At 30.4% G+C, this 23,827-nt stretch overlaps 1 protein-coding gene across 1 annotated transcript in view; it reads right to left on the bottom strand.

The window, feature by feature from the left end:
• LOC131852849 (uncharacterized) overlaps positions 1 to 21,130 on the bottom strand; it is a 28,607-nt gene extending 7,477 nt beyond the window's left edge. Inside the window, exons 1-3 of the mRNA XM_059203586.1 lie at positions 20,778 to 21,130; positions 8,383 to 8,589; positions 4,990 to 5,143 (exon numbers count right to left, since the gene is read on the bottom strand). Coding sequence (XP_059059569.1) covers positions 4,990 to 5,143; positions 8,383 to 8,589; positions 20,778 to 20,982 — 566 coding nt within the window. The 5' untranslated portion in view covers positions 20,983 to 21,130. The remainder of the gene's footprint in view (positions 1 to 4,989; positions 5,144 to 8,382; positions 8,590 to 20,777) is intronic.
• Between the last annotated feature and the right edge of the window lie 2,697 nt (positions 21,131 to 23,827).

Here is a 23,827-nt window from a genome sequence, read left to right as displayed (position 1 = left end):
AAACATATATAATTTCTCACAGAAAGTAAAGAACAATTACATAAATTAATATATATATTCAGCACTGGCTTTTGCTTACGGCTTCGCTCGCGTAAATTTATCCTCTTAAGGGTGGAATTCATCAAAATCTTTTCTTAGGGAATGGCTACGCCATAGTAGCTTTATGCAAGCAAAGTCTCAGCCCGATCGGTTTAAAATTGACGAAGTTTCATATAAACTTTCATCCCCTATTTTATCCCCTTGGGGGTAGAATTAATCAAAGTCCTTTTGTAGCGGATGCCTACGTCATAACATATATCTGCATGTTAAATTTTAGCCCGATCCGTCCAGTGGTTTGGGCTGTGCGTTGATGTCAGTCACCTTTGAGTTATATATATTTAGATTTATTAATCTGAGAAACAATAAAGAAGTTTTTTTCTATTTTATTTTATTTCATAAATAAATATATAATAAATTGTAACAAATCGCTACCTGCATATAAAAGAGATATTTGAAAAAATATAATTTTGGGACTTTATTAATAGAACCTAAAACAATTATCGCTAGTAGTTTTCGGTTTGTTTAAACGTTTGTACGCGATAATCACAGAAACGACTTAATCGACTTAATTGCGGGTTTCACTTATGTGTTGTGATAAGTTTCACTAAAATTAAGCTATACATTTATGCTAGCCGACTTAAAAACAACTAAGTTATTTGGGTACGAAATCGTTACATAGTAATTAATATAAATAAATAAAAGACATTGATAGAGCATTTCCCATTTTTACAACTAGATATTACGTAGCTTATAGGAATACGAAAATATAATTTGTTATGAGGTAATATAAAACCATGCACAGCATTGAAGTAACACCCGTGCATATTAAAATAAACAGTTTAGAGTGAGTATCAATAGTCATCTGTGCCATTAATTCTAATGAAAGACTATCAACAACACAGCTATATCAAGCAGATTAAGGAAATAGTTGGAGTCGTGTCGTATTAACAACTAAAGAGATCGTGGAAAGCGCCAAAAGCTCCACGGATAAGAGCGCGACTCTTAAATTATGAATATATGTATAATATAGGTTATTTTAATATTATTATTGTTACAATATTAGAACGATATGAATAAGTATATTAAAATTTGCATGCCTGTATGCAGGCTAAATACACTGAACATAAGTAGGATGCAAATAAAATAATTATCTATCTATCTATCCACATAATCTATTCTATATATATATAAATAAAATTGGAGTGTCTGTTTATAATATTTCAATAACCGTTTTTTACTACATGTATATATAAATATAAATACCAATTTTATTTTTATTTTTGTCTGTCTGTCTGTTTGTTCCGGTTAATTTCTGAAATGGCTGGACCGATTTTGATGGGACTTTTATTGGCAGCTACCTTAGCTGATGTAATAAGCTACTGCTTAAGTTACTACTTAGGCTAATTTTATTTTAGAAAAATAAAGTTACATTCCACGCAGACGAAGTCGGGTGTACAGCGAATATTTGTTGTTATGTTCTAATAATAAGACCGATATATACATGTTATAATATATATATTTGATGTTACTGATACCTCCGTGTCTTAATAGATACATACATGATAAATTGTAATAACTTTTCATCACTGACAATGCGTTGTATAGTGAGATTTAATGATTTCTCATTGCAACAATTATCCAAGTAGTTACTAATCTACTGATTGACGTCTCTACTAATAACTTACAGGATTTAAAACGATAATGAGGTATGTTACTTGTATGCATTTTTTACTTTTCCTTGAGAATTTTTTTTATTAGTCCTGAGAACAATGACATTATTAAGATGAAAATAATTAGTATAGTTACTCGGCTGCATTATCCTCTGTGTTACGTCAAGCATTCATATCGACTTACGGTAGCCATTATCTCAGCTTACAAGTAGATAGGTGCGTAGGTATCTATCTACCTAATTGTAAGATGATATTAATTCTTTACAAGACGATGAATGAAATCAGTTTCTATTGCAAATATAAAGTATATGTTAAAAAAAATTAAAAGAGGAACGAACAATCGGCTCAGGTCGTAATCTAGTTCTGGATACGTCAAAATATTTTTGGTAACATTGAAGCCCTATCAATAAAATATATACTGTCCGCATATCAAATCAAATCAAATAATTTATTTGCAGAATACAGTGATTATAGGTATTAACAATATTAAATATTATGTCCAGTCTATTCAGACTGTGTTACATTGTAACGTTAATTAATTAAAATAACATTTTTTATACAATTTAAAATTAATATTTAATCAATTGAATAAACTTGTATACCTAATTATTTGACACCATAAAAATAATGTGCCAATAACAATTTTCTCCTGTAATATCAAATATACGATATATTCTGTTATATATAAAGTTCTATATATATATATATATAACATTGTTTTTGACGCTAGCAATTATCCATGTTTGTTATGATAATAGATAGCCTTTGTCCATACTTGTGACACTGTCATTACGTCAAGTTTCAATAAGATCCGTTCAGCTGTTTAGTAGTGAAACAGTAAAAAACCAACAGACTGGCCCTATTTCGCATTTATAATATTAGTAATGATTTGTCTTCATTAATATGTCTGTTTTTTATTAGTCAGAGTTATTTATTTAATAACTATAAGAATATACATATTATATTTTAGTCCATTGGGCTCACTATGTAGTTATGTAAAAATCTTCGGCACTCAACGTCTATTGTAAAACATTTATTTGTACATTTATATAAAAGAAATGAAAGAGAAAAAATATATTACTTGAGGTATAATTGTGACCTACAAGGTCACAGACAATTTTAAAGCATTATGCTACGGTATGCCCATTAATGTAACCAGTGCAAGTACCTAATCTAGTTACTAACCACGAAATAGTGGTTGCAATTAGTAGTCACACTACTTAGGAACAGGTTGAAAAGTTCGTGAACCGTGGTATGTGGGGACGAAACATCGATTACAATAATTGTTTCCACGCAAATCGATTATTGGACTCACTCTACTTATAGCGTAGCGTAGTACTAAAATCGATTGTAATTTAGACTGTCACATAGCATATTTTTGGTACCAATCATAGAGTATATAGAATATACTAGACTACCAATGATTGACACAATTTGAATTTGAAAGTTTAATCAACGCAAAAGGTTCTATTTAATGGTTTCACTTTTGGGAATAAAATCGTATATATTTGACAACTTCACTGATGTAACAGCTAGGTAAACACATTCATTATCTTTCGATGGGCGCGGCTTCGATTCCCACACAATACAACATTTTTTTTACTATGATTTACTTGTAATGGGTGTTTTTCTACGTGTCATTACATTACTTACCTGACTAGAGCTACATAATCGACAACTCTGTTCCGTGACCAGAATGTATGCATAGTACAATCCCTTATTAGTTATGGCGCCGTGTAATATTTCCAGGACATCCAAGAACTTTACAATATAATTATTTTTGTATGAAAAAAAATTAAAAATATAGTCGTTAGCGTAAATATTAAAAATTATTCTAATACTGTTGCTAAAAAATAAGACTTTAAAAACCAGTAATAACATTTAGTTTACTCAAATATATATAATCTTAAAAATACACAACAATTCCAATTGACGAAACTGAGAATCATTTTTTAAGTTGAAAACATCATAGCTGAGCAGTCTCTCATGAAGACTAACAATATGTTTCCACGTATTGTGTGATAATTATTATTTGATATTTTCCCCTTCATCTTTAACGTACTAATTATAATAAACTCAATGCTAGCGTGAACAACGGTAGCGATTATAAAAGAGATCGTATCTTAAAGCAGTAAAGATGTAAATACATTACAATAAATTATAATGCAATATCCAAACGACTAGCACAATATGCTATGCAGGGAATGTTTGATTCTGATGTCATATACCATACATAAATTAACCAGCGCCATTTATAGTTGAAACAATATTTTTGCTCTGTTGTTGGATATACAACATTATTACCATGTTTTGTATCGTATTAATTCAGCTTTATTTTGATTTTGTAACTAGCGAAGGATGACAGGAGAACCCATTTCAAATGAAATGGGAAGAGGCTAGAGAAAGACAGAAAGAATAATTTCGTAAGTTTTTTAATGTATTGTAAATTTGACTTACTAACACTTGTTTGCTGGAGGAATATTGCTAAGTTATAATATTGAAATAAAAAAAATGGTTAGAATATATTGTATACTGAATTAAATAGTGACGCCACGGAATGTTCGAGAAGAAGTGAAAAAATGTATATAAAGTTAAACAAAACAACATCGATGTTCCATGCGTGACGTTCCAAATTTGTATTTTATAATTTTATTTTTAAAAGTATTACATGGCTATTTACTATAGCAAACAACACAGGGCATCCACGCCTACTTAGGGGGGTGAAGTTTGAGCTATTAAACTAAATCTAACTTAAGAAGTAATGCCATACTCATTTTAATGCTTTTTTTTAATTTTATATTTTTGCCTTTGTTCGATGTTGATCATGTTCTAGGCATGCGCACATTTGACTGCGTAGGTAGGTATATTTAAATATTCGATTGTAAGATGTTTCGGTAGAATGGCGAGATAAGACAGAGAAAAATAATAATAATATCCCTGTATAACTCACACAGCGCCATATATATCGTGCGAGAGTCAGCCAGAAATATAAATTGACACAAAGTTTTTTAGAGCCAGGCAGATTTGAACTGATGGTTACCAGGGGAACCGCATGGAGGTCAACCTGACATGGTTCATTGCTCGCAATGTGGTCATTAATCCACATTACTAACAATTCCCTTCCCCTCTATAAGTACAGTTTCGGTAGTGCAAGTTGTAAAGTGCTAAATCACGACGCTCTCAATTGTATTCATATCCTGATCTACAATCTCATTAAGCTTCTTATAATCAATAGTAACTATGACTGTAGAGTGTCACGCCGTATTTTCATTATACTTACCTATTCAAAATAAGTGGACGCGGTGGAGCGAAAGTGGTCGTTTCTTGTGGTGGAATGCTGCCTATAGCTGGCAGTACAGACAGCGGTGGCGATTCTGGCGCCGGAACCCTCGGAGGTAACGTCGGTATTGACGATGATGCTGGTATTTCATTCCCTGAGAAATGCAGTAACAATAAATAAATTTTATTTGGCACTAAATAGTCAAGGTAAGCTTATACTAAATCGTCTACATGAGTACAAATTATTTCAGTTATGTGTTTCCGTTGAAAGGGTAAGAAATTGTTGTAGTTTTGTTTTATATGTGTATAAGTAAAAGGAAAACTATAGAAAAAGACTTGGTATAAGGTGATATATATTAGGAAACTATTGACAAGACAGTGTTTTAGTAGGTATAAACAAAATGTATGATAAAAGAACTATAAATTTAAATACAAATTTCCGATTAGCCAGTTACAACAGAAGTGACAGTAAATTTACAAAGTAGGAAGGGATGATATTTAATTTCCCCGGTACTGTAACACGTGAGGGGTACAGGGGACAGCGGACACCGTGATACTGTTTATGTATCAATATAGGACACTAATAATAACTCTATTTATTGGATCAACAAGATTTAATAAGTGTTATTTAAATAAATTTAAGGGTATGATACTTGTACATTTATAAGTATTTATTTTAGTTGGTTATTAGGTTAGGTACTTGGTTATCGGTATAGGTATATCCCCTGGTAACCATCAGTTCAAATCTGCCTGGCTCAAAAAACTTTATGTCAATTTATATTTCTGGACGACTATTTGTTAGAAAATAACATAAAACAAAAGAACTTCAATTATGACGAAATTAGACCGACACAGGAAAAAAGGCAATCATTAAAATCAGTGATTAAGATATCGAAGGTATCGAATAAAGAACTCAAAAAATGCATTTTCTTATATATGTCATTATCAAGCTGAGCCAGTACATTGAGACGATTGACAGAGTAGTGCACACATATACTTACACATATTAGAATACTAACTGGTCAGGCTTCCTTATTATTAGTTCCTCATTATTATTAGAGATCTCTCAGTTTTAAATATAGCCTATTTCATCCTCTATACTACTTTGTTGCAGTGAAAGAAAGAAAGATTTTCTTTTCGTTTAATTATTTCTTTGAGTTCATACAATCCAAAGAAAAAATACGTTTCCTTTCTTTCATAATTTTCCTATCGAGGTAAATTACCATATGGTAATATTAACATATGACATGATGAATTACTGTGAACTAAATTCACAACGAAACGGTAAATTGTTAGCCATTAGAAAGGCTAATTGATAAAAACTATTTGAATAATTTAAGAGTCAAAAGTATCATTAAGAACGTTCAAGGAGTCTTGCAAGGTCAAGAAACTATGTCTCTTTGGATGTAGGTAAGTACTTACAGACATATTATACATAAAAAGTTACCTACCTATTGAGATATGTTTAAGTTTTGAAATGTATTTTTAGATCTTGCCTTATTTATTAGAGAACAAAGGGGCCAAAGAACACTGCTATTTGTGATCACTACAATATATAATATTCCATAGACTGAAGTTTTTTTAATTGATGATAATGTAGTGGTGCACAAGCCTGCGTTACGCATTTTTTACCATTTACTAGGTTGGTGTACCAATGATACCTCTTCCTCTGAATACTTGAAATGTAAATTTCAGTGTCTGCGCTCTAAAAATTCCCTCGTCCTGACTACACCACTACATAAAAGTAATTTCATGACCGACTCTTTTCTTTTACAAGCCTCACGTATCTGGAACTCATTGTCAGAGGACATCCGTGCACTTCCTTCTAAATATACCTACTTTTAAAAAAAGAGTTACTGCATATTTTTTAAATCGTATCTTAGTAGTTTAGTACTGTAATAAGGCTCATCATCGTCTTATTTATATGTGTAGTTTGTTTATAATATATTTTATATGTATGTATGTTATATTTTATTTTGTGTATGTAATTTATTTAATATATTTAACTAAACCGCCTTAGAGTATCTTTGCACTCCCTAAGGTTGGCTGGTAGAGAATGCTAATAACCGGTCTATTGTACGATTCAATAAAGTTTAAATAAATAAATAAATGATAAGATGAGCACGAGGAAGTCTTATGTTAAGACATTCATAAAAAGTTTTCTGATTGTACTTCTTTTAAGATATCCAGTTATTATGATGATTGTCCATTTGTTTACAAAACTGTGGAAGTAAACATTTCGTATTAATTATTTGTGGGTTGTAACAAATATCTAAACATAAGATTATTTTAAATATTATTGTTATACAAACTGTTTCAAGTACCGTTACCGTCTTCATATTATCTCCAAATAACATAGTTACAAGCTAGAATAATAATATTGATAAAAAAGAAAATATTGAAGATACTACAAATTAGAAATAAAACTGATATCCACGCTGTATACTAATGTATTACTACAAACACTTTTATGATACTTGATAGACATTTATGACATAAAACATAATTCATTTCCAGTACGTAAATTTAAAAACAACAATCTCTGTCTACTATCAAGATCCTTGTTATAGATGCGCATATAAAAAGCTCTTGTTGACAAAAATAACTTATTATTTTTAACATACTTTTCCCACCATGTTTGTTTTGAATTAATAATCGCAAAAACGTGAATAGGTACTTAAGGTGTGTCCAAAAATAAACACTTTGTCACAGTTTGATCGAGAATACTCGTCATTTCGAGTTCACGTATGTTGAATATCAGTTTTCTCAAAAGATATTTGATAAAAACAAAATGTTTGCGTTTGTAAAAGAGATTTTTTTGCTTAATTCATCTTTTTATTCACCTTTTAGAATGAGAAACCCATGAAAGTTCATACGCTATGTTAATTTAGAGATATTTTTACTACCTTAGAATTATTGAACTGGCACATATTATTACTTAGTTCATGATAACAGTAGGTAAATGTTAACAATTATAAAGTAACATTATGAAGTACGTACCTACTATATCGGATAATAACACGGCAGTGTAATATAGATTTCAATTAAGTGCAAATGTTGATTTTTTTTATAGTATGATGGTGGCAAACAGGTTTTCGGCATATATATACCTATTATATATTGTATATTAAAATTTTTAAGCTGATATATATTTCATCGTTTGCACTATACCTAATATAAAAAAGTGAATGTTACCTCTTAGAGCCTTACTGTAATATTATTATATTCTTTATTGTACTTTGAATTCATTGCTAAAATATCTTCATTAGAAATGTTAACAAAGCAGGATGTATCTCTAAAAGAGATATCATCTACTCAACTCACTACAGCGTGGCAAAGCAAGTGTTTAGTGTTCAGTTGAGTTAAATTATATAAATTTAAAGTAGCTTCTTACCAGAATTAGGTATAATATTGAAGTGCTCCTTGCAGAGGAACTCTTCGAAGTATCTCGTGAAGTCACCGGTGGGATCCCATCGGGAGGACAGTTTGGCCCATTCCTCCGGGTACTCATACTTCAACCTCTTTATTACTTTAACAGCAGTCCTCTTTTGTCGCTCTGTACATCGGACACATTTCGTTCTTAATGCTTCTGGAAGTATTCCTGTAATGAAAATATATTTCATTATATTATTATGATAACTAATGTATTACCAAGATCAAGTATGAATTGCGAGGAATAGAAACCGCGACCATCGGAATCGGTGTGCTAAACCACTAGATCACCCAGAGGATAAGTAGATGAAAATGTACTTTAAATGTTATATCTTTAAGGGGCATAGTATAAAGTTGATGTACTGTTTGCATGTTCTGTAATTAGACTGACTATATAAAACTCTAAATAATTTAATAAACAGTAGAATTAGACGTATCTATACACTTTAGCAGGTGAAAATAAAATTATATTTATTAAGAGTGTAGTAGCCTAGATCAATATTATTTTCATGTCACTGAGGCTTAATGATGGTGTGGTGATGGTGGTCGCCTATATACATTAATAGTATCACAGGTAACTTTGTCGTGTCATGTAACATCCGTGATATTAATCATACTGCCTTTATGGAGTACTAAGATGTTACATCTCTATATCCTGCAGTTTCACTGCATGATCTGACTCTACAACCGGAATACACAAAAGCAAGCTTGGCAGCTAAAATAGGTGAGGTACCCGTACAGACAATATTTTGCAAAGTGTGCCTCGGTGATGTTAAGTATATATAATATAATTTAATTTAATTATTAACTAATATTGTTTGTCCATATAGACTATAGTTACTGTTAAGATACATCAATGTAGGTACAAAGTACATTGATGGACGTGTACACGTATATTTTGGTTTCTTATATATTTTTATCTTTATGCAGTATAAAGTCATCATAAGCACTGTCTATATATATGCTGTTTTATAGAAATAGAATTTTTTTTTTCGAATAAATTAAATACAAGCACTTTTAAATACCTAGTCATATTTTTAATCTACCACTCATTTGGAACGCAGACTCATCAGGGTGTTGCTCTTTTGAATAGATGTTTTTTAAATTACGCAGCGGAATTTAATGCAGTTTTCAGTAATAGATAGGGCCATTCAAGAGGAAGACTTATATGTGTATTTTACTTGTATATTTTATAATAATTGTATATATATAAGCAAAGATTTATAATGCACCCGTGTGAAGCCGGTTGTGTCACTAGTATAATTTACACGTTATATTATAATTGGCATTGTCAGTGGAATCTGATAAATGTATACCATATACGTCTGAACGTCCATAGTCCAGCTCTATATTACCACTATGCCGTATATATGCATAGTTATGAGTTTTATTTTATTATGTAATTACATGTTTTATATTGATATTTACTAACACAAATAATACGCACTTATATTAATTAGCTCAATCTATACGTGTCTAAAATACTATATCATATTATTTTTTTAAAAAAAATGTTATAAAATTGTCTAAGATAATTACTATTACCTGCATAATAGAAGAGTAAAACAATAATATTCTTGTGTATTGTATATGTATATTTCGTGTGAATCTGATGGTAGTATTAAAACGAAACCGTTCATTATAATGTAAGCACAATATAGTAAAATTAACTAGTCTGTCTTAAAAGGTAAAGTATCTACTATTAATTCTTTATGCATTATATTTTATAGTATATACCGTGACATAAAATGCAGGTAATAAACAGAATGGAATATAACCCGAGCTAACTCAAAACGTAAGTATAATAATGTTTTTAAACGTCTAATGGTCTTCACTGCACTAATTGCAGCTGGAAACTGGCAGAAAATGCTCAGGTCATATTTATTTCATTTACAAATAAGTACCTACATCTGATAATAACTAAAGATGTCACAGGAAACTGCTATGTTGTTACAAATAACAGCATATTTTTCCAACAACGTTGACTATATTAGTCTTGATGACGGTAAATTTATGGAAGAATGTCCTATTAATGGAATACCTATGGAACACAAGTATATTTACGTAGAACGCGTGGGATATTCCATTAAATTTATCAAAAACAACGTGATCTTGTGAAGATAAAATTGTATTCTTAGACTACGTACTGATTAAAGGAGGTTTAAATTCACTACATGTTGTACTTCAATCACCGACTGACGGTATTGCATTTAAATAGTTTCCGTGTTTATAATCATAAAGAGAACATTTATACAATGTATATGTACATAATAGTCAATACACATGCTGTATATGCCCTACTTTAAAGTAGATACCCATACATTTGAGGCCTCGATGGTCTAGCGGTTTAGCACACCGCTTTATAATCATATATCATATCCATCTTCCGATGGTCGCGGGTTCGATTCCTCACACGGTGCAAACCTTTATATATATGGCCTATTCTTACAACGCCATCTAGTCCCAAGTTAAGCTGAGCTTGCATAATGGGTACTAGCCAACTGATGCAAATACTTAGATATTTTTTTGTAAATACATACAAAAATCCCGTAACAATTATACTCATGAATACAAGTTAAGTTAAGTTCGAAACCGCTAGACTACTGAGGCCATCGAATTATTCTGGAATATGTGTATGTAGAAAGTTACGTTGTAGAATAAACAGGCGAGCTAGAGTTGCTAAATAACTCTTGTAACTGTTTTTTTCAATAGTTAATTGATGCACGCCCCCTTCCGCTTCAACATATTGAAAGTTAACTGTAAAGCAGTTTCTGTCAGTCAAACTTTTTTCACTTTAATTTCATATGTAAGCAAGTCAAAAAACGAATTAATGCTGCTTTTGAATTGCTTCGTTTGAGCAAAAAATTAGCATGCAAAATATTTACCGTTGTGGCATCCTTATTCAAATTGAAAATACAACTAACATTTATTAGCACGTAAGAGACAAATAAAAACATTTTTGTAGCAGATTGCAAATGGGCCAAGAGATTTAGATCTTAAATCAATACTGTATATAATATCAGCTAGATATTACAGAAATACTAGCTACCCGGGCCGGCTTTATACGGCTATATCAATTACTTAATACAAAACTTTAAAGAATTATACAACTATCCAGCATCTTTATTTCTTTATTAGCACGTACTACAAAGAGATGTAAATACATTTTTGTGGCAGAATGCAATTGGTTTAGTGATTTAGATCTTAATTCAAAACTATGTACAATATAAGCAAGGTATTATAAAAATACTGGCAATCCACCCCGGATTTGCATGGCTATATCAATTATTTAATACAAAACTTCAAAAGAATTATACACGTAAAAAATATTAAGAAATCACTCTAGTGGTTGAAAACTGCATTAATTTCCGTTCAGAAGTTTTTGAGATTAAGACAAATGTACAGACAAACGCAGCTGGAGACATTGTTTTATACTTATACTTGCGACCAATTCGGGGTTCACATGGATGCATTAGAAATCTTTGAATTTCTCGGCTTGTTTTATACTATAACACGCATGTATTATTATATATATAAACTTTCCTCTTAAATTACTTTATCTGTTGCTGAAAACTGCATTAAAATCCGATTCATAATTTAAACGATATAAGAGAACATTACATTATATTGGTACTTTGGAACTATTTAATTACTTAACGGTTTATTCGATTACAATCCATCGCATGTGCCACCAATATAATGAGATTTTTGTCCTGGCTATCGACATTCTTCAATACGTTACTATTACACATTCATTCTAAAAAAGTGAGTTTCTTTTAATGAAGGATTCACCGGCGTGCTCTTTTATTGTCATACCTTTAAAGTCAAACCAAACCATAAACAATGAATAACTGTTTTTAGGTAGGACACATTTATGTTCTTCCGCTTTGTAAGCGTATCCGCATCTAAATGAGATAATACTCTGTTGGTAATATAAAACAAGATCTCATTTAAAATCTTACCGGTTCAAATGTTTTGTAGCGCATACAAAGAAATATATTCAAAATATATTTTCTTAAAGTGGACCATTAAAATTATTGCTATGTGTATTTGCTAGTAAAAATTAAAGCAGTAACGTGTTTATAAACTAGTTTTAGTAGAAGATTTTAGTAGTAGATTTTTGCTACATTATAAAATATATATATATGTACCAAAACTTCAGATATGTAGACTTAGAAAACTAAATGTACAATGATATCATCAGTCAGTCAGTGGAATAATGTGATAAGTATGAATAAATATTATACATATTAAATATAAATTTTCATTTTTTATTTATTTTTACTTTATTGAATAGAATTCAAAAACTATTGGCATTTCAAATTATTCTAATTTACATCAAAACTAACTAATATAAATTACATTTTATAAATACAAAAAGAGATAGAGGTTTTCAATTTGTCTATATTATTTTATTATTTTATCTTACAGATATTAAAGGTCTTATTTTAAAACAAGCTGTTTACCATGAAATCCAAGTTATATCAGTTCATAGGCCTTAATAAATGTCAGTCAGTTCAATTTATCTTATTGTTTTTAAAGATTCTCCTTAGGTAATTCTCATTTCATTTACAAGCTTTTAAAGACATTAACTTTATAGGAACCTTCAGATAGCAGTTATAGTATATACCAATACGCTTCTTATTAAATATAGTAATAGATTTTCAGATGAATAGCTGTCATCTCATACTATTTGTATATGATCCCGCCTATTCTAATCCTCATCCCATTTACAAAATTTTAAATAGGGCAACTTACACGTATGTATTAGTAACTTAGTATTAGTGTACCTACTTATGCTTTCGACACAATTTAAAAAAAGTACTGGTCGTACTGTACGTTGTGTACCTATGGACTATATATCAAAATTCAAATTTAATACTGATTTAATCCGCAAAACATTGACATTGACAAAACAAAAACATTTTCCTTTTGATTCTTAGGCATCCTTAAAATTTCCACTTTTAATACTCCGATAAAAATAAACACTACTGCTAGATCAAGTCCCTGTGACATTAACTTTGTTTCAAACGATCAACTCACAACTAGGAATGTAGCTAGTTTGCTTTTAAAGGGCAAAGCCTAAAATAGTATCTATCATCCAGGCAACGAACGGCTCCAGTCTAACCGGTTGTAACTATGTAGTTAGTTTACACTTCAACTTGAATGCTGCAGGTCCAGAAATGTTAAAAATTAGCACCTTTGAATGTTCAACTATCTTGGAATTCTGTTTTAAACAATGTAAAAATTTGCATGTCTATAACTTTTAATTAGTAAAACTTACTTTATTTATTAAGTTGCTTCAGACAATTATAATAATACAGAGAGTTATAATTTATATAAAATTATAATAATGTAGAGGTCTCTGATAAGTAAATGATCCGCATAGTCACCTCAGTCTTATTTAAAAGAGCAACATGCAAGCTTCTTGCGATAATTCTGCAGACCAAATGGGCGGTAGAATAAAAAACTATGACTATTCAAAAGTGTTTATATTATGTTAAGTTTATTTGAATAATATTATTTCTATTTCTTCTATTTCAGCCGTCTAGCAGCTTGCTTAGTTGTGTTTCAGTTTAAAAGTAAGATAACTTAGTCCTCTAGAATGACAAAGAATTACCAGCGTCATATAATAAAGTGATATCTGTAGTGGTATTCATGTATAAAGGGGATGGTTACCATTTATAATCAGGCTGTCAGCTTCTGCATATACATACATATACATATATAAAATATGGTTCTCTGACGGCGGATATAAAATTTAAAGTCTATGATAATTTTAATCATCCATGTTGTCACAACATATGTTAAGTTGACAATACCATACATATATTTTATGTTTATCTTTTGCATTTTACGTGTATTGTTTTGATAACGTTCTTTCACGTTTTTGTTTATAGAATATGTTGTATCAGAGGATATGAATAAAGATTTTATGTGTCTATACTTATACTAAATATAAATATAATTTTATAAAGCATTTTATTGGCTTTGTAAATTCTTGTTATATGTAGCGATTGACATTGTTTATCTTCCGTAATTCCGCGTTTAAGTGGATTTTTTTCACTGCATATGTAGGTACCTACATGTAATATTAGATTATGCATTCAAGGAAGTACACCTATAATCTAAACACGTCCTAGATCTTGAATATATACGAACCTATAATTATATTAATCGATATATTTATGTATAAAATATACAGGACGTTATTATGTCCGTTATTATGTCAGACAGTCTTTAGGACTTCTTTTTAAATTGGTTGAATAAATAAAATGTAAATGAAAAAAAATTATACATATATCTCGGCATGGAATATGAATACAATAAAATATGTAATAATAATATATTTTTTATTACATTAACCAAGATGTTTTACATAGTACATATTACATATCAACAAGGTATTTATAAATTTTCTTAAGCCGGGGCTGGGATCTCCTTGTAAGCAAATTATAATAATAAATATATTATAATTTATAATAAAATATTTATAAATTTAAACTAGGTACACTGCATAGATATGTCTTAGGTATATTTATCACTGCAATTGGTTTTGTATTAAAATATGTAGTGTAACAGTACGTAATAAAATCTAAAGGACATCATAGATCTGTATTGAGGGATCATTCAATGTTTATGAAAGCAAGGTTACGACGGTATGCAACCGACGAGATGTGACCACGATCCGACTCGGATGTCACGAAAACATTATAATTTTAAAAATAATGAGGGCTTCATTATTTTCTAAACGAACTAAATACATGAACATCCGCAAACATGAGGTTAACTTATCATCCGCTGGCATGTTTTGGTCTTCAACAACTGCAGTATGGCACGAGAAGTCATTTTAATGTTTTTTTCTAATCTAGATGGTACCGAATGGTTAGAACAATACATTTAATTGTTGTTCTGAGGCGAAATCGAAGACGCCGACTACGACACGCATCCGTTGCTTGTCTTATTGCGTTTGAACAAGAGCAAAGTGCGTTTTGAATTTCTGTACAAATTCTGTATCTATTATAATACTCTGTGACAAAAATTTGGAGGACATAGACATTTATCACCCAAAATACTAGGAGAGCAAAAATGTGCAGGTTACAAAAGAAAAGTGCCGTAAGTGACATTTTCTATAAGTATTTAATACCGCAAAACTCTTTACTTAAATTCGAGTAAATAATTTTATTTTAGGGATGAACGAACTTGGGGCTCGCCTGCGAGCATTAAAAGATTTGCAAATAAGTAGGCTTGAAAGTTTCAATTCTGTATCGGTTCTGAAATACCATTGCTGGAAGGTGATTTTATTATGTGGTTGTGGGTGACAAAAAAATCTGGAAAAACGCATGGTAGAGTGCGGTACTCTATTCATCCACATGTTATGCGCACTTTCCATCGGATGTGTGGTCGGTTTATTTGCAATTACCATCATAAAATAAAATTAGCTACAACTGGTTATCAGTTCTCCGGGCGTGCCTCATTTATTCAGGACAAAATCATAAACGTAACAGTGCCGATTTCCTTATTCGTGCGTAGCACATAACATAATATTTTGTTATGAATCAAAAACATCATAATGTTGGGCCACGTTCCCAGCGACAACGATTAGAGTCATCGACCGTGACTAGAATGTATAATGTCGACCTTATAGCTACGAGTATGTGTGTCTCACAACGGGTCTTTCACGCGGAATGCGATCGGCTAAAATGTAAACAATATTGCAGAAAACTCTCAATTTCGGAAAAGAGATTGAAAGTGTTTAACGATCTACTCTGCTCCTATAAATTCATATCTTTTAGATCTATAAGATTTTTTCACAGCAAGCTTGTCCACTTGTTGTGTGGGTACATCTATTACACTTCTCAGCTATGAAGCTGTCTGTAAGATGAGTTTCGGTTGAAAGGTAATATAAAGCTGTAAGGAGGTGGAGGAATGATATCAGTCTTCCAGAATAACGATGATGATAACATGACATCTGTGGTGATATATATGATTTATTATTCATTACGCACAATAGGGAAAAAATTATAATATAAAAAAAAATAAGTTTAATAATAAAATGTCCTATATGAATAAATGATTTTTTAATTTGAATTAGGCAGTTTCTGATCATAAACCAAAGAATGTTGTACACATGAATGAGTGGTGGCCAAAAGTGGAGATTATCGCATGGAATATAAGGGCATATTAAGTAAAAATGTTTTTGTAGAACATCAGAAGAGAGAGAGAGAGGAGAGTGGGACTGGGAGGTGAACTTAAAATGTTATGTTATTATTTATACTAGCAACAATTATGATAACTATAGACATTGAAATGAAACTACTGGAAAAGGAATCGTAATTATATTTATACGCTATTAGAATTTTCTTCTTTTAAACCTACTAGAGGGTCACGAGTTGTGAGAGTCATGTAGTTGTGACATCTATTCAAAGCAATAACTGTGTGAATTACTAACTACCACTTACATTGAAATATAAGCTGTTATAGCGTCAGCAAACGTAACAGTGAAACCGCAGTGTACTGACAGAAAGTGAATAAATATTCAATTTCTAAAGTGACCTACCTGTATGCAGTAGACATCACTTTATTACTCAACAAAGGCATTGTCTGTACAAATTGGGTGAAACGTAAAGGATAAACATGTTGTTAACTACAAAGGAAGGAGCCCTTTATAGTTATTTTTTTTGTTTATCAATAATAATCAGTGAGGATACTAAATGGCTTCTCATAAAACATAAAATTATTTTATACGTAATATTTTTTACATTGTCCCAATATAGTATATAATAAAAACCTTACTGATCGCTGCCTGTACACGGCAGAGATATGAGAAAGAGACTATTAATGGAGAACTTTATTAAACTAATAAATCAGTAATTGATAGAATTTATGTTTGCTTGTCCGCGTTAATCTCAAAAACAGTTCAATCTGTTTGGTTGCGATTTTCACTCACGAATAGTCTAAGGTCTGTGCAACAAGCAAAAAATAGAATGAAAATTAATCTATCATTGACTCTACATATTATAATAGCTATAATGCACTACCAAGTTACGAGATAAGTAAGTTATTTGAAAGGTATTAAGCCAAGTCATTATGGTCCTAATAATGCGGAAGATTAAATAGAAAGTTAAAAAAACTGTCCAATAATTTTATTATGCAATGAATACGGAAGCAGGACAAACGCAAGCTATAAGCAGCTAGGTATAGATAGATTAGATAAATAATAAAAGGTCAATATTAATAATGTGTTACAAGTTATTCTACATAACAACATTATGTATATGCCAGTATCTCTATAATTAAACAACATTTTATAGTATTTCATACTAGTCTGCATAATTAAAGGAATTACTGTAAATAATTTTACTTCCTTACCGTATGAAATTAATATTGGATAATATTTGTGTAGCTGTGGTCAATTCTAAAGCTCAAACTCAATTCCAAATTTTAGGTGTAAACGTGTAAATTCAAGCCGAACTCACATATTATAAATTCCAAATATTCTCGCACATTATATAATAACTAGTGGTCGCCCAGTGGTCGACTTCGACCTAATTAATTTAACATCCAGTGAGACTATATACAAATAATATTATTCTTTTCTCGATTTAATTACAGACTTTAACAATAAACAAAAAAGTATATATGCGTGTGTGTGTCAAATATATGGTAGTTTTTTTTAAATTCATTTAATGCATTATTTATGCATAATATTAAAGAAATATTAGCATTATGGTCTCTTTCTCTATACGAACTATAAGTGTGTGCAATTTTGTACCGATTTCTCCGTCCGCGCAATTTTCATCTTTATATGAATCTTTGGGTAGCAATAACTTTGTAGTCTTAGCTTGACGTATCAATATATATATTTAAACACCTCTTTTTATGTAATCAGAATGGAAAATATGTTGACCACCTTTAAAGATTAACAGCTCTATGGACATCACGTCATCACGTCATTTGTGACGCGCGTGATACTCTACTCATGCGTTACCATTCCGGAGCATTCGGACTAAGATGTCATGCCTCTATATCCTGTAATTTCAATGGATCGCCTTATCTTACCCTTCAATCCAAACAGCTTAAAAGGAAGAAGATTGAAATGAGGTAGACAGAGATATCCACATAGACAACTTTTTACAAAGAATATCTCTGTTATTTTGTTCTTTGACTATTTGTTTTATATCATAATTTATTTAAGTAGGTGTGACAAAATACTTTTTACATAATTTTTCTCACACCTAGAAATAGATGCAAGGCTTTAAAGTAACTAGTTTTAATTATTTTAGGTTTGACTATGTAATATGTTACATAAACAAACAGATAAGGTATTATCTGTGGTTTGACTAAATATGATTCTAAAGTACAAATGCTAAATAATATTCATCTATCTTTGATAGGTTAACAAAAACTATTAAAAATATCTTTTATTTTTTTTTAATGTTCGTACTACGTACATATCTATTTACCTTTTTCTTTCAGTCCCTTTCTGATTATAATACAAAAATGTGGTAAGTTTATATCATTATATACGGTTTATAAAATGGTGTCTTGTTTTCAAAATCAACAGGTCTGTTTTCCTGCTAGTGAAACAAACAATTAAATCTAAAGGTGCAATTTTAATCTAAGTTTCCTTTATAAACTCTTTATTGCACCAGAAGATTATAAATTATAGAGTGATAACTACAAAAGGCGATCTTATCGTTCACGTTATTATTACTCATGTAAAGTGCGAATACTGTAACTACCATATAGTAATTTTTGTAGCTGTGACGTGGTAGAGTGAAATGAGTTGTCATGCTCACTAAAATGTCCAGACATGTGGCGGCGTGGTGGGCCGGGTCATTGGGCTCCCTAAAATATGGTCGAGTGGAGTGATGGCTGGCTCATCCGTCATCGAGTGCTGCTTGTAGGGACTGGTCTGCTCTTATCACTACGATTGTTTTAATCTTATTTTATATTTATGTTTCACCCAAAAAATTAGTGCTGATTGGTAATTTATATTCACGCGTTTCGACTTGAAAATGTAAACTTACAAGGATTATTTAAAAGAGCAACACACAAGTTTCTTGCTCGTTCTTCTTGTGATGAGACAGCTTTCCGAACCAGTGGTAGATAAAAAACAAATTGTTATGACTATTCAAAAGTGCATAAATTAAGTTTATTTGATTAAATGATTTTCTATTCTATTCTATTCATCATCATATGTTATCCATTCATTATTGGAGTTTCCAACTAAAATAATAATTAAAAAGTCTTTTATCATTTATTTCATAATTTTCAAATAGAGAACGCTATCTTCCCATGATTACGATTGTCTCTTGTTTTTGTTTTTCTTCAATATTTGTGACCGCTGAATTATATTGTAAATATATGTAATTACAATTTAATATTTTACAATTATTTTCAACGATTACATTCACGCACAATATCTAAACCACAGAACACTACTCTGTGATCGTACTGCCAAAATTAAGGAACGGTTCTGTATGACCTACATACATAGACTTCCTGGACTGTTTGAGGTCATCACATCTATCTCATGAATTTATTAATAAGTTACTGATTTTATCACTTTCCTTATACAATTATAATGTTACATAAAGTTTAGCTCTCGAATAACGACGGAGAACAATATACAATTAGAATGGAATAGAAAATCATTTATTGATATAAACTTAATTTAAGCGCTTCTGAATAGTCATAACAATTTGTTTTTTATCTACCACTGCTATTAAATATTCACCACAATTATTAAATATATATAAATATCTAAATCAGAAAACAGTCTATTTATTATCAATTCGTGATAATTTCTAATTCACAAGTAGGTATTTAAGAGTATTATGAGATACGTTACTTAAAAAAAGAAGCATCTATACTTCATATTTAAAAGCCGAAGAGAAATTTAAAATATTTTTAGACATTTATCGTAAATAAAACAAGAATTATCTGTAAGCACAGAATCCAATGGCACTAGGTTCCCTCTGTCGAACCCGTAGTAGTTCTAGCGTGAATATTGATAGATGAATTTAATCAACCCATATGGGGTATGTGGGGTGGGTGGGTATAAATAAATATTTATGCGATTTTCCCGCAGAAACGTGCAATGCAATAGAATGAAATCTTATAAAAATATATATTTCACACTGAAAAAGATAACGAATTAAGATTATTATTATTGACTTACTATTATTAAATGCATACAGTCCACCTTGCTCTACAGTTACTTGACTATATATACGATTATAAACAATTCCTATCAAGCATAAAAAAATGTTTTAGAAAAATGCCATATATTGATATGCCATAGATTGAAAGTGAATGTAGGTAACTGGGTATATTATTTATTTGACTCACGTTTAAGCGCCTTTCCTTCCGGCGTACACCTTGATGCACTAATTAGACAATCCACGTAGTTTCTAACTAGTCTTTTATTATTGAACAACGCATCTACATCCAGGTAGTCATATCTTTGATCATATTTAGGCATATTCGCCATATCGTTTATGTTTTGTCCCATCACTACGTAAACACACACACAAAGGAGGAACACAACACGCATTTTGGAAAAAATTAAGAATTCAACCGCATTTGATTTTTCAAGTTTAAAATTCGAATGCGGTAGAACCGCGTGCTTTATTTATTTACATTCGTGATCAGCGCGTGAGCCGGCCGCGCGGTATCGAACTGCTATGACCCGCGCATGCGTAGCCTTCGATATTATAGGATAGAGGTGAACACGCAGCGGCGCTTTCTTCTGCAGCTGTCTGTAACAAGAAAAAAATATAGCTGGTTTAGAAACCTTTAAAAAAGTTCCATATATACGTATATAGAAATTTACATCGTATAATATGTTTCGATGGTCTAGTGGTTTAGCACACTGCTTTACTTGCGATACTTCGAACTTCTTACTTCTTTTGGTCGAAGTTTCGATTCCTCGTTACGATACAAACATTTGTATTTATGTTTCCAAAAAAAATGTATTTAAGTGCCTTTTTTTTGGTAGCCAATTAAGGTTACGTTTAATATTATTATTGCAATATATAAAATAGAAGTTTCAACAAAACAAACTAATGAAATGGCAAATTAATAAGTGTTTTTACTCCTTGAAATATTATTAACAAGCTGACATTAATAAATTATCAATATTAAAAATATTTTTTTGCAAGTCGAATAGACTGAATGTCTACTCAAGACTACCATCAATGAGTACATCTCCATCTGTATAATTACCTCATTCATTTCAATAAATCATTTCCTTTCATTTCCAATAATAATACTTGTGCATGGGAAATATACAGGCAACTCGCTCCGGTGGATCAGTTTATGTATTATATAAAAATATTAATTAGTGTTATTTCTTAGCTCTTATTATTTCATAGAGATATTTTTCATTCGTTTTCGAAATATTAAATAATTAATGAGCCATTAACCAGTGTCACAGTAAAATGGTAAACAAACGAACTGCGAACTATGTTAATGTTTAAACAATAAGCTGCAACCCAAAAGATAATAATCACAGCATGACCGTAATAAATTTATAATTTTTATTTTACACAGAGAAGTCAAGAATTGGGGGTAAATGGTACCTTCTTACGCAAATACAAATCAAGACGCTGAGGAAGTCTTATTGTATTTCAGCAACCATCTGGAACGTAAGTACCTGCTTTAGATGACTCTACACATAAGTTAAGATGGCATTGCGACAATACACCTGTGCATTGTTTTATAATAAAAAATAAATAAACATAAACCGCCATTTTTTTCCTACAGTGGTTCCTACAATTATATTGTTATGTTAGATATATAATAATTATATTTTAATGATTAAAATTTATTTAAAATACATAATAACCTTGATGGTATGATATTTTGCATATATAAATGTCGGGTTTAATTCTCATTGCAGTAAAATAAAACACATAAACGAATTTTTTTAGATTATATAGTATATTTTCTCATATTATTGTACACTATAGGTGTACAATAATATGAGAAAATTTAATCTAAGACATATTCATCCCAAGAAATACTAAAGTTTTCGTATATTACACACAAATTAACAAAAAAATACTCTTTATGATTTTAGTGCAGTGCATAAATATTTTTATGGTAGGTGACCTCACCGTTACTGATGGTAAATTATAATTAATTACAAAATTCTGAAGTGCCATGAATTCCAGTCTAATTGATCTTTATTTAATTATATTTCAAGTATTATTAAAATAATAGATATAGTTAATAAGTGTGCATATAGTGTACTAATAGGTAACGACACGGAAATCCTTACGACGTACATAAGGACAACTAGCCCTAAGAAGCATAGTCGCTACATATTTTTTTAATTTTCTCAATAACCACTTAGATAGTGATAGATTTATCATGAAAGTATTTTTTTAATGTAATATTTGGAAGTGCGTCTATTATGCTCCTGAGAGAATATAGATTAGTTTTAATATGTAATATTATATTATCTGTGGTATTATATTTATTAAAATTCATGGTTATATCCCCCTAATAAACAAATAACCCTAGATTTCACCATACAAGATAAAACCTAGGATATTTTATGACTAGGTATGTACACAACATAATAGACCTTACAAAACACCGTTTATAGAAAATTGTAATCCAGTCATTGTTCTTGATCACGACAAATTTTTATTTTATAAATACACTATGGGTATTGTGTTGTTAAAGATATGCACATTTTCATCGTGGGAAATTTAACATCTACCATATGTACATCTGTCCTTACTTTTACGGCATTGTTCATACACATATGCTTTGTTTCAAAAGTATTATTGATGTTTTATTAAAAGTTCAAATTAATAGTTATAAACGTTCTTATTACGAATAATTTGTTCAAAATGAACGAATTTTTTTATTAAGTTATATATAAATACAAGGCAAACCAACCTAATTTAATATAAATAAATAGTTAATTATTAAATAAATAAAAAAATAATTGTATTAATTTGAACCAAAAATTAATACAATTATAAAAACTAAGTACTGGTTGTATCTCAATATAATATTTCATTCTTCAATTATTCATCATGATATGAAAATTAACCTATCAAAGTTAATCATTTCACGCCAATTCTTAAAATTTGTGTCAATGTTTAATAGTTAATTAATAAAATTTGTTATAAACTTTCGTATTTTCACTAAACATTACATCAAATTATTCGATAATTTCGCGCCACTTTGTCGATTTGCGTCAATATTAACGAATTTATTTAATGCTACATAATAAACAATTACTGCCAAACTAAATTAATAGTTCTACATTTTCTTATTCATTCATAATTCAAATTTTGACGCGTCAAATTAATAATTTCGCGCCAACAATTTGCCAATTTGTGTCAAATTATTTAATAGTTGCGTGTATACTCTCATTTTGT

This window comes from Achroia grisella, unplaced genomic scaffold, assembly GCF_030625045.1.
Source record: "Achroia grisella isolate CSIRO2021 unplaced genomic scaffold, CSIRO_AGI_Agris_v1 utg869, whole genome shotgun sequence".
Taxonomy (NCBI): domain Eukaryota; kingdom Metazoa; phylum Arthropoda; class Insecta; order Lepidoptera; family Pyralidae; genus Achroia; species Achroia grisella.
Note: the sequence above shows the minus strand (reverse complement) of the source record. Positions and strands in the feature narration are given on the sequence as shown.